This window comes from Trichomycterus rosablanca, chromosome 19 (genome assembly GCF_030014385.1).
Source record: "Trichomycterus rosablanca isolate fTriRos1 chromosome 19, fTriRos1.hap1, whole genome shotgun sequence".
Classification (NCBI taxonomy): Eukaryota; Metazoa; Chordata; class Actinopteri; order Siluriformes; family Trichomycteridae; genus Trichomycterus; species Trichomycterus rosablanca.
This window is the reverse complement of record NC_086006.1, coordinates 347,501-361,236: the sequence shown is the minus strand read 5'-3', so window position 1 is coordinate 361,236 and position 13,736 is coordinate 347,501. Positions and strand designations below refer to the sequence as shown.

Genomic DNA, 13,736 nt, shown 5'->3' with positions numbered 1-13,736 from the left:
TGTTCCGTTCATCCAGTCACAGAAAACCAACAGTCACGGTCCACGCCCGTCCAAGCGTCCGTAAACTTTTGACCATGGGCCGTCTCGGCGTCGTCCTCCGTCTGTAAAATTTCGTCTCTCTCGGCGAGTCGTGGTAGTTTTTGCTCGTGGATTTTCGGTAAAGCGAAAACCTCCTGTATTGTGCAGATTATTTACAATAGCCCTATACAGTACACGCACACACACACACACACTCACACACACTCACACACACACACACACACTCCTGTAGCTTTGAGGATTGATGTGCATTAGTGTCTGTGTGCAGCAGGTGGGCGTGGGAGGTGGAAACCTCTGGAGGAACTACATGGTGCCTCCACTGACCCCTCGGGACCAGAGGTGGGACCCCTGGGTTCGGTCTCAGTGACAATACCCAGTTGGTGGGGGGCTGTGATCATATCCCTGTCTGATTTTCCCCCCGGTTTCCATGACGACGCTCAGAAGAACGTTTCTGAGCTGGTCATGGTCGTATATGGTGGTGATGTGTGACCAGGGTCCAGGTAAACATCCCCCCCCCCCCTTCCCCCCTTCACATTTCCCCCTCTACCTTTCACTCATCACCTTCTGGGCGTAACCACGCCCACCTGCTTCTGGTAGGTTCATGAACACACAGCGTGTGTGTGTGTGTGTGTGTGTGTGTGTGTGTGTGTGTAAAGTGCTGAGTGCTCTCTCTATGTGTTATTGCCCCTGTCGTTTTGGTCACATGACCATTCCAGGCCACCGTAGCTTCCGAATCACCGTTGCCGTGGAAACAGCATCAGCTTCATCAGCATCTTCGCCGTCGTCGTGGTCGTTACGGCTGTAGAGGAGGCGGCGGGGTCGAAGCCGCCGGAGTTCACGCTGTGTGTGTGTGTGTGAGTGTGAGAGTGTGTGTGTGTGTGTTTACAGTCTCTCTCTGGCTGGTATCCAGATGTACGGTCCGGACTGTTCCTCAATCACAGATTTGACCCGATGGTAGATCTCCTCCAGGCTGTCGCCTTCCACGATGGCTTCACACACACACACACACACACACACAGCGTAAGTTTTTATAGACAAACAACGACTAGTAACTGTGTATTACAAACATCTAGGAGCAACAACAGCTCAGCACTGAAGCCCCAGGTTCACCGGTCACTGAACTCATCACCAACCCGCCAAGCAACCCAAGTACTGTTCACTAAACACTTCATGGACTGAGTTGCTGTGGGTGAGCGTCTGAGGGTCCTGATGGTATAAAGCACACCATCATCAGATCCCAGAGCGGTACAGTCTGAGTTCTCCAGAGTTCTCCAGAGTGGAACCCTGACAGATAAATCTGGTTCTGGTGAACATCAGGAGAACATTATGAGGACATCAGGAGAGCATCAGGAAAACATGGCTTCTGCCACTTAGTTCCAGTGAAGAAACTCTTCATTTCAGTACCATTCTGGAGACCAACTGTACACAACAGTTTGGGGAATACCCTAACCAGGTGAGATGTTGTGTGTAGTTTGTACCTGTGAAGCACTCGATGAAGTCCTGCTCCAGTTTGATCGCTCGGTCTAAAGCTCGTCTCGCCTGTTCCTCCGTCAGACGCTTATTAATATCACTGTAAACACACACACACACACACACACACACAGGTAAAACACACACACACACACACACACACACACACACACAGGTAAAACACACACACACACACACACTTAACTTAAGATATGCACATTAATATTAAATCGATAGTAAAATTCAATTAGAATAATAAGTATATTTGTTTTACAAACACACACACACACACACACACACACACTCTCTCACACACACACACACACACACACACACAGGTACGTACAGTATATTTTGGAGTGAGGTGGGTCTGATGAAGATGGCGATGGGATGTAACTGTGCAGCCTGGAGTCTCCTCACTGCATTAGCAGATACATCCAGAATACAGTGTTTCCCCTGCTACACACACACACACACACACACACACACACACACACACACAATTACACTGTAAAAATCTACACTATACAGACTAAAGTACTGGGACTTATAATCCAAGATAAAAATTTTATTTGCTCAAACATTGATGCTCTTTATGCAACTAAAGTTCATTTTTTTAAATATAAATTATATTTTTATATTTATATTAATATTTTATTATATCACATTTTTTATTACATATACTGTATAATGTATTTATATCATATTATTGTTTTAAATTTTATATATTTTTTTTTTTTCAATTATATTATTTTTATATACTTATATTTTTTATGATATTACATTTATATAATTTTTTATTATAATTTATTATATTTGGACATTTATTTTTTACCTTTATATATACAGTATAATTGTATATTACATCACATTATTATTTCTATATTATGTGGTTGTTACATTACTGTTACATTTTTTTATTTATTTTTTTATTTTCCCATATTTATTTTTATTATATTACTGTTTTATTATATATGATGTATATGTTACAGTATATATAGGTGTATACAGTGTATATGGGTCACAGACAAAAATAATAATAAATAAATAAACGAATTTTACTAATCACATAAAATGTTAACTTGTACACGAGCGCCCCCTTATGGAGGCTTTATGTTACATTGTGTAAACTGCAGTGGGACCAGATTGCCACCAATTGTATTAATTTGATTAATTTGATGTGTTTGTGGGTCGCTTGTGTTACATGACATTATTATTTTATTTTAGGTGACGTCTCTCCCTCCTACCTGTTCGGCGACCTCCCGTACGCTCTGCACACTCGTCCCGTACAGGTGACTGTTGTACTGCCCCGCCTCGATGAAGCGGTGGCTCTGGATGTCCTTCTCCATCTGTTCCCGTGACGACACGAAGTGATAGTCCCGCCCGTCCACCTCGTACTCCCGCCGCGGCCGCGTGGTATCTGCGGGATGCGAGAGGTCACGCCCAAGGTCACGTCCGAGGTCACGTCCGAGGTCACGTCCGAGGTCACGCCCAAGGTCACGCCCGAGGTCACACCCACCCCACCACAGAGCCAGCGAGTGAATCAGGAACATTTAACTTACGGGGGACGCAGGAGCCGAACTTGTCGGGGAAGTCTGAGAGGAGGTCGTCGTTCACGCGGTCCTTAGACGGGCCGAGGATGATGATTGGACGAGCATAGTTCACTAAAACACACAAACGTATAAGCTCAGTTTTAACTGGGAACCTTGTTACAAAAGAACCAGTTCCTCGTTCCTGCTTACATCCTGTACACAGGGTTCAGGGCCTTGCTCAGGACCCCAACGTTGTTAACTGGCCATGGTGGGTCTTAAACCAGCAACCTTCAGTAAAAGATTCTCATAACTGAACATAATAAACACGCTCACCTTCGATCTGTGTAACAATCTCGTAACTCTGAACGTACTCGTCTCGTCCTGAGCGAAACACACACACTGTGATCAGCAGCTGATATTAAACGGTTATAAATCCCCATACACACAGTTATTAATCCTACCTTTGGGTCTGAGGCGTGACCACTCTTTCCTCTCCACCCTGCAGAGACACAGAAAACGTCCAACATCAGTCTGATCTATTTGATGACTTGATTTTAGCTTTGTGTTTTCAGGAGTGATGCTGCAATACTCATATTAACCATGAGGGGGCAGTATAGCACAGATCAACATGTCACTGCTGCTTATCCAACATTAGTGCCTAAACTCAGGATGGGAGGGGGGCAATGATTTTAGAATGGGATGTCCAACAAGCTTATAGTCAGGTGTCCACTTACTTTTGGGATGTGAGAACAGCGTGTCCTCCTGGACGTGTTACCAGCTCTTCCACGCCCAAAAATAACCGACCGCGCATCAAATCTAATAAACAAACGCCGATGATACAGACCTGCGCTTGCTGGGGATGTACCCGGCCTCCTCCAGGTCCCCGTGAGGCGAGAGACGCCGCGCCTGCCACCACTCGTCGTCGCTGCAGTCCAGGACGTGGAGGACGTCGCCGAAACGGAAACTCACGGCCTGAGTGAGGAAGCCGCCGTCCGCCGTCTTATCGTAATCGAACAGCGCCCTGATAAAGAGAGGAGACATGGTCTGATCTACATTCTGATCTCCAGTTACACCAGTAAAGTGGGCGTGGTCCGACCGAGACCAGAAGAAATGGCAGGAAATGGTTTGCGGTTGTGTTTTAGTTAGCAAATTTAGCAACAACTTAACATTGTAGCTATGGCTAGCTTGTAATTTTGGAATTTTATTCTGATTTGTCAGCATAGATGCAATTAAACGTCCAGAAATGAGCTCGAGGGTCAAAATCAGGTTTAACGTTTGGACTTTGGGTGACAATCTGATACACTAGCTAAGCTAACTCCGCTACATTCAACAGTAAAAGCACAAAAGTAAAAGACGTTCACAGATTTGAATGCTGTAGTTTAGCTTCTCGACTGACGCTGAACCATCAGCCCAGACTGTTTGGACTGGGTCTTGATCTCAACACCTACCTCCCTGAAAGGTGGTGGAGGAGAGTGCTAACCGCTAACACTATCGTCTGGTGCTGTATTTACTCTGAAACCTGATTGGTCGGTAGGTTTGGGTACCTGATGTAAAAGCTCCTCTTACTGGTCCTCAGTGAGGAGGAACCCAAGCTGCTGTTCATCAGCTGCTCACGCAGGTCATGGATCTTCGCTTCGAACCTGCTGTACTCTACACACACACACACACACACACACACACACACAGTGGTTTATACTGGGCTGTACTGGTTTCTAACGGTCTGTACTGGTTTAGACTGGGAGGTAGTGTGGTACCCTCGGGTCTGTACTGGGCGATGATGGTTACGGTTTGGCCGGCGTTCTTCAGTGCTGCTGCAGCCTGTTCGTGGGTGGCGTGTCTCAGATCCACGCCGTTCACCTACACACACACACACACACACACACACACACACACGTTTAGCAGGGCAGCACACCTTTCTCATGTGTGTGTGTGTGTGTGTGTGTGTGTAAACTCACGCTCAGTATCTGGTCTCCTTTACGTAGTTCTCCGCTCAGGTCTGCAGGACCTCCAGCCAGGATGAAGGAGATGAAGATTCCCTCACCGTCCTCACCGCCGACTATATTGAAGCCCAAACCTGATAAACCCCGGTGGATTAGAACCCGCCTCGGCTCCCTGAGACACACACACACACACATATATTTTACACACTTTTCACTGACTGGGCACAAATTTCTGCAGTCACACTCCAAAATCTTGTAGCTCTAGTAGACTGTACATTATTTGTGGTCTTTACCACCAGCAGCCAGAAGGGGGCGACAAAGTTGTGCAGCAGATCCTGGTGGACTGATTAGATCACTGCATTGTGATGGTACAGGTGTGTGTGTGTGTGTGTGTGTGTGTGTGTGTGTGTGTGTGTGTCGGACTGACCTGGGGATGTCCTCGTCTCCCAGCATCATGCCCTTCGGGATGGGCGAATAGCGTCGCGGGGAGGTGGGAGTGAGGGTTTGTGGGTAATCTGACATGTAACCATGACTGATCTCATCCAGGTGAGGAGAGTACGCTGTGGACAAGAAACACTTCAGAACATAAAGTAATGCTACATGGTCAAAAGTATGTGGACACCTGGATATGGGCTATTTTGACGTGTGTGTGTGTGTGTGTGTGTGTGAGTGTGAGCTCACAGCTGGTGATATCCGGAGGGTTGTAGGTATCCTGAGTGAACATATTGGAAGCTTTGGCCACTCGGAGATAAACGACCTCGGTGGTGTTCTTCAGCACCGTCACGGCATCCTCATGCATCACGTCCTCCAAACTTATGTTATTCACCTGTACACACACACACACACACACACACACACCCATCTGATGAAGAGTTGATTAGGAGTTAAATGAGATCTAAATCAGAGTTAAATGGGAGTTGAATCAGAATTTAATCAGAGTTTAATGGGAGTTGAATCGGAATTGAATCAAATTTGAATGGAGGTTGAATAAGAGTAGAATGAAAACTGAATCAGAGTTGAATGTGAGAGGAATCAGAACTGAATCAGAGTTGAATGGGAGAGGAATCAGAACTGAATCAGAGTTGAATGGGAGAGGAATGAAAGTTGAATGGAAATTAAATTTAAACCTGAATGCAGCATTATAATAAACTTAAGGCGTAACCATAACAACCGCAGTATAAAACTGCACTCACCGCTAGAATTCTGTCCCCGATCTGCAGGCGTCCATCTTTATGTGCAGCTCCGCCCTCGATGATTTTGGTTACGTAGATGCTGTTATCACTGGGTACATGCTGGTTACCTACACCCCCCGCTATACTGAACCCCAAACCTACACACACACACACACACAGTGGGGACATGAGTGTACAGTGGGGACATGATCGGGGACGTTACTAGGGACGTTACTAGGGACGTTACTAGGGAGGTTACTGGGGACGTTACTGGGGAGGTTACTGGGACGCACCTTTAGGTCCCTTGATGAGTTTGATCTCGATGTATTTCCTGCGGAGGATGTAGAGACGGACGATTGGCCCCGCCTCCTTCAGTACCTCCACCGCCTCACCGTGTGTGACCTCCCGTACATCAGCGTCGTTCACGAACAGGATACTGTCGTTTACTCTGCGGGGGGTGGGGGGTGGGGCAGAGACACAATACATTTAGTGACACGGTACATCCTGAGTAACAGAACCTCCAGCGACCTCTGCTGCCTACTTTATAAACAGCAGTGATGCCGGTTCTGAGGTGGCGCAGTGGTAAAACGTCTCAAACTCACGAGTTCGAATCTCAAATCTGCTACCAACACGCTGGACAATTTTACGGACAGTGATTGGCTCGTTCGAGGAAGGGAGTGCTGCAGGGATTCCTCATAACTGCTGCAGTTACTTCCTCTGCTGGCCGATCGATGGTACTGCACTGAGACGGGGGATAACGGAGATCGGTGCGTGACTCTCCGTGCGCGATACGGATCTTCATATGAACACGCCCGGCGCAGGTGAAATGAAGCGGTCGGTGCTGCACACGTGTCGGAGGGGGCGTGTGTTAGTCCCGACCCTCCTCAGTCAGGAGTGGAGGGGAATTGGATACGACTAGATTGCTGCTGCAGCAGCTCCAGGGTGAATCTCCATCCAGCCGCCCCTCCCTCAGACACCGCGTATTCGCCTGCAGCGCCACCCAAACCCTGAATTCCACCTCATGTTTTGGAACAGCTACTACAGGAACATGAAACCGTTAGAACTTCACCGTGTGTGTAGATGAGCGCAGCGTTTTACCTCAGTCGGCCGTCCTGAGCGGCGGCTCCTCCCGGGATGATTTTGGTGATGAAGATGCTCGGGTCGTCTCCGATGTGAGGATTATCGGTCCCACCCGCTATACTGAAGCCCAGTCCGGAGTTCCCCTGGTAACACACACAATTATTATTTATTATTTAAAGGATAAACCCATCAGGGGCTCGGCTGGTGTCCTGCTGAGCGGTTCAGGAAGGTCTGGAATGAGTCCCCGTCTCATCGACCCTTGAGTTCATCCATCATCCATTGAGTTCCATCAGCGCTGGTACCACTACAACGGTTCTGGTCCAGTGGTGCCAGGTTGCCACTGTCAGGACCCTGAGGGCGGGTGCTCCAGTTGTATCGGGTGTCCGCTAAGTGCTTTGACAGATCTTCTCCCTGCGTAGGAAACCACGTGGGATCTCCAAAAAGTCATATTAGCCCTTCTAATCAGTCCATGACACAGATGGTGGTCAGTGGTCATCTTCTGAAACCTTCATTTTACTGGCACCTGAGCCCTACGACCTTAATTCCTAAATATTTGCACCTCAGGACCAGAACATACGGCTTCCATATTACAGCTCCAGCGTTAGTCTTGGATGAGATGCACTATATATCCAAAAGTATGTGGACACCCCTCCTAATCACTCCATACAGACGTTGTTTGGCCAGTTGTGTTCAAAGAAGCTCCAGTTGCTCTACACAGAGTCCTGGTGAACACTCAACCCAACTCAACTCTTCTGGGATGAATTACACTTGGACTGTGAGCCAGGCCTTCATTTCTCTTCCAACATCGGCGCCTACTGACTGAACGGGCACAAATTCCCACAGGCACAAAGTCCAGAGTCTTGTAGAAAGGTCTCCAGAAGAGTGGATGATATTAAAGCTGCAGTATAAACACACACAGTTTTGGAACAGGACGTCCGACAAGCTCGTGCTCAGGTGTCCAAATACTTTAGACCATGTAGCGTACCTCAGCCTGTAAGTCACTTAAATCTGATTCCGTGTCTCCATTAACCGCCTCCCCTGGATCCGTCTCAGACCCTGAGCTCATCTCTGGCACCGGCGCCGGGTCCCGAGTCCCAGTGTCAGTCAGTGATCCCGCCCGGAGCGTGCCAGCCTGACTGATCCGGTGCCAGGCTCAGTGCTTCATCCAGCTCTGGAACTGATCCACCACCGATCCAGCGGATCTGTCAAACAATCACTGCTGGATCCGGGCCAGAACGTTCCGCCACGTGAGTAGCTGCTCTGCAGATTCTTCAAACATCACCCACACACCCACGCCCACACCCACACCCCCACACCCACACCTCTACTGTGGAAATAAAGGAACACACTCACCCTTTCCAGCGTGATCTCCTCATACTCCACGTCTCCACTCAACCCGTTCATCTGAAACATGAAAGAACACAGAAACATTCAGGGTAAATGTGTGTGAGGTTCTCAACCAGGGGGCATCAGCTCACCAGGGGGCATCAGCTCACCAGGGGGCATCAGCTCACCAGGGGGCATCAGTGAGAGGTACTCACACGTGATTGGATGAGTGGAGATGTTGTGATGTGAGTGAGTGAATGAATGAGAGAGTGAGTGTCACCCAGGATGCTTTTCTATCATGCACCCAGTGTTTGCAGGTGTCACAGGACCCACCGAGACACTAACCAGGATGCAGTGGTTAGTAAAAATGAATGAATGATGAGTGTGTGTGTGTGTGTGTGTGTGTGTGTGTGTGTGTGAATAGAAACGTGTTTCTCAGGTTCTCTCTCTCTCTCTCTCTCTCTCTCTCTCTCTCTTTTCTGCCATCTGGTTGCCATGGATACTACATGGCAACATATACCAAAACCTGGAGGGGAAACCCTGTTACCATGACAACTCAGGTTTCCATGGTGACCAATTTAAGCCCACACACTACACACTGCGCACACACACACACACACTATACACTAAATACACACTCTACACATACACACACTATAGACACACACACTATACACTAAATACACACTCTACACATACACACACTATAGACACACACACTATACACTAAATACAAACTTATACATACACACATACACACACTTCACACACTTTACACACACATACTATACATACACACACACTACACACTATACACACATACATACACACACTATACGCACACTGCACACATACACACACTATAGATACACACACTATACACACATACATACACACACTACGCACACTGCACACATTATAGATACACACACTATACACACATACATACACACATACATACACACACTATACACACATACATACACACACTATACACACATACATACACACACTATACACACATACATACACACACTATACACACATACATACACACACTATACACACACTATACACACATACATACACACACTATACACACACTATACACACATACATACACACACTATACACACATACATACACACACTATACACACATACATACACACACTATACACACATACATACACACACTATACACACTTTACACACACATACTATACATACACACACACTACACACTATACACACATACATACACACACTATACGCACACTGCACACATACACACACTATAGATACACACACTATACACACATACATACACACACTACGCACACTGCACACATACACACACTATAGATACACACACTATACACACATACATACACACATACATACACACACTATACACACATACATACACACACTATACACACATACATACACACACTATACACACATACATACACACACTATACACACATACATACACACACTATACACACACTATACACACATACATACACACACTATACACACACTATACACACATACATACACACACTATACACACATACATACACACACTATACACACATACATACACACACTATACACACATACATACACACACTATACACACACTATACACACATACATACACACACTATACACACACTATACACACATACATACACACACTACGCACACTGCACACATACACACACTATACACACACTATACACACATACATACACACACTACGCACACTGCACACATACACACACTATACACACACTATACACACATACATACACACACTATACACACACTATACACACATACATACACACACTACGCACACTGCACACATACACACACTATACACACATACATACACACACTACGCACACTGCACACATACACACACTATACACACATACATACACACACTACGCACACTGCACACATACACACACTATACACACACTATACACACATACATACACACACTATACACACATACATACACACACTATACACACATACATACACACACTATACACACACTATACACACATACATACACACACTATACACACACTACGCACACTGCACACATACACACACTATACACACATACATACACACACTACGCACACTGCACACATACACACACTATACACACATACATACACACACTACGCACACTGCACACATACACACACTATACACACATACATACACACACTATACACACATACATACACACACTATACACACATACATACACACACTATACACACATACATACACACACTATACACACACTATACACACATACATACACACACTATACACACACTATACACACACTATACACACATACATACACACACTATACACACACTATACACACACTATACACACACTATACACACACTATACACACATACATACACACACTATACACACACTATACACACATACATACACACACTATACACACATACATACACACACTATACACACATACATACACACACTATACACACATACATACACACACTATACACACATACATACACACACTATACACACACTATACACACATACATACACACACTATACACACACTATACACACACTATACACACATACATACACACACTATACACACACTATACACACATACATACACACACTATACACACACTATACACACATACATACACACACTATACACACATACATACACACACTATACACACATACATACATACACACACTATACACACATACATACACACACTATACACACACTATACACACATACATACACTATACACACATACATACACACACTATACACACACTATACACACATACACACACTATACACACATACATACACACACTATACACACACTATACACACACTATACACACATACATACACACACTATACACACACTATACACACATACATACACACACTATACACACACTATACACACATACACACACACACTATACACACACTATACACACATACATACACACACTATACACACACTATACACACATACATACACACACTATACACACACTATACACACATACATACACACACTATACACACACTATACACACATACATACACACACTACGCACACTGCACACATACATACACACACTATACACACATACATACACACACTATACACACACTATACACACATACATACACACACTATACACACGTTCATACACACACTATACACACATACATACACACACTATACACACATACATACACACACTATACACACATACATACACACACTATACACACACTATACACACATACATACACACACTATACACACACTATACACACATACATACACACACTATACACACATACATACACACACTACGCACACTGCACACATACATACACACACTATACACACTATACACACATACATACACACACTATACACACATACATACACACACTATACACACATACATACACACACTATACACACACTATACACACATACATACACACACTACACACATACATACACACACTATACACACACTATACACACATACAGTGTATCACAAAAGTGAGTACACCCCTCACATTTCTGCAGATATTTAAGTATATCTTTTCATGGGACAACACTGACAAAATGACACTTTGACACAATGAAAAGTAGTCTGTGTGCAGCTTATATAACAGTGTAAATTTATTCTTCCCTCAAAATAACTCAATATACAGCCATTAATGTCTAAACCACCGGCAACAAAAGTGAGTACACCCCTTAGTGAAAGTTCCTGAAGTGTCAATATTTTGTGTGGCCACCATTTTTTCCCAGAACTGCCTTAACTCTCCTGGGCATGGAGTTTACCAGAGCTTCACAGGTTGCCACTGGAATGCTTTTCCACTCCTCCATGACGACATCACGGAGCTGGCGGATATTCGAGACTTTGCGCTCCTCCACCTTCCGCTTGAGGATGCCCCAAAGATGTTCCATTGGGTTTAGGTCTGGAGACATGCTTGGCCAGTCCATCACCTTTACCCTCAGCCTCTTCAATAAAGCAGTGGTCGTCTTAGAGGTGTGTTTGGGGTCATTATCATGCTGGAACACTGCCCTGCGACCCAGTTTCCGGAGGGAGGGGATCATGCTCTGCTTCAGTATTTCACAGTACATATTGGAGTTCATGTGTCCCTCAATGAAATGTAACTCCCCAACACCTGCTGCACTCATGCAGCCCCAGACCATGGCATTCCCACCACCATGCTTGACTGTAGGCATGACACACTTATCTTTGTACTCCTCACCTGATTGCTGCCACACATGCTTGAGACCATCTGAACCAAACAAATTAATCTTGGTCTCATCAGACCATAGGACATGGTTCCAGTAATCCATGTCCTTTGTTGACATGTCTTCAGCAAACTGTTTGCGGGCTTTCTTGTGTAGAGACTTCAGAAGAGGCTTCCTTCTGGGGTGACAGCCATGCAGACCAATTTGATGTAGTGTGCGGCGTATGGTCTGAGCACTGACAGGCTGACCCCCCACCTTTTCAATCTCTGCAGCAATGCTGACAGCACTCCTGCGCCTATCTTTCAAAGACAGCAGTTGGATGTGACGCTGAGCACGTGCACTCAGCTTCTTTGGACGACCAACGCGAGGTCTGTTCTGAGTGGACCCTGCTCTTTTAAAACGCTGGATGATCTTGGCCACTGTGCTGCAGCTCAGTTTCAGGGTGTTGGCAATCTTCTTGTAGCCTTGGCCATCTTCATGTAGCGCAACAATTCGTCTTTTAAGATCCTCAGAGAGTTCTTTGCCATGAGGTGTCATGTTGGAACTTTCAGTGACCAGTATGAGAGAGTGTGAGAGCTGTACTACTAAATTGAACACACCTGCTCCCTATGCACACCTGAGACCTAGTAACACTAACAAATCACATGACATTTTGGAGGGAAAATGACAAGCAGTGCTCAATTTGGACATTTAGGGGTGTAGTCTCTTAGGGGTGTACTCACTTTTGTTGCCGGTGGTTTAGACATTAATGGCTGTATATTGGGTTATTTTGAGGGAAGAATAAATTTACACTGTTATATAAGCTGCACACAGACTACTTTTCATTGTG

At 45.3% G+C, this 13,736-nt stretch overlaps 1 protein-coding gene across 1 annotated transcript in view; it reads right to left on the bottom strand.

Annotated features, from left to right (window-relative positions):
* Positions 1 to 592: 592 nt before the first annotated feature.
* The window catches only part of dlg4b (discs, large homolog 4b (Drosophila)), a 27,673-nt gene continuing 14,529 nt past the window's right edge, over positions 593 to 13,736 (bottom strand). The window contains exons 4-20 of the mRNA XM_063015361.1: positions 8,587 to 8,637; positions 7,252 to 7,376; positions 6,447 to 6,601; positions 6,175 to 6,311; positions 5,663 to 5,807; positions 5,409 to 5,541; positions 4,997 to 5,153; positions 4,796 to 4,898; positions 4,586 to 4,691; positions 3,886 to 4,062; positions 3,503 to 3,540; positions 3,375 to 3,422; positions 3,072 to 3,173; positions 2,757 to 2,929; positions 1,856 to 1,968; positions 1,518 to 1,609; positions 593 to 1,028 (exon numbers count right to left, since the gene is read on the bottom strand). Coding sequence (XP_062871431.1) covers positions 922 to 1,028; positions 1,518 to 1,609; positions 1,856 to 1,968; positions 2,757 to 2,929; positions 3,072 to 3,173; positions 3,375 to 3,422; positions 3,503 to 3,540; positions 3,886 to 4,062; positions 4,586 to 4,691; positions 4,796 to 4,898; positions 4,997 to 5,153; positions 5,409 to 5,541; positions 5,663 to 5,807; positions 6,175 to 6,311; positions 6,447 to 6,601; positions 7,252 to 7,376; positions 8,587 to 8,637 — 1,962 coding nt within the window. The 3' untranslated portion in view covers positions 593 to 921. The remainder of the gene's footprint in view (positions 1,029 to 1,517; positions 1,610 to 1,855; positions 1,969 to 2,756; positions 2,930 to 3,071; positions 3,174 to 3,374; positions 3,423 to 3,502; positions 3,541 to 3,885; positions 4,063 to 4,585; positions 4,692 to 4,795; positions 4,899 to 4,996; positions 5,154 to 5,408; positions 5,542 to 5,662; positions 5,808 to 6,174; positions 6,312 to 6,446; positions 6,602 to 7,251; positions 7,377 to 8,586; positions 8,638 to 13,736) is intronic.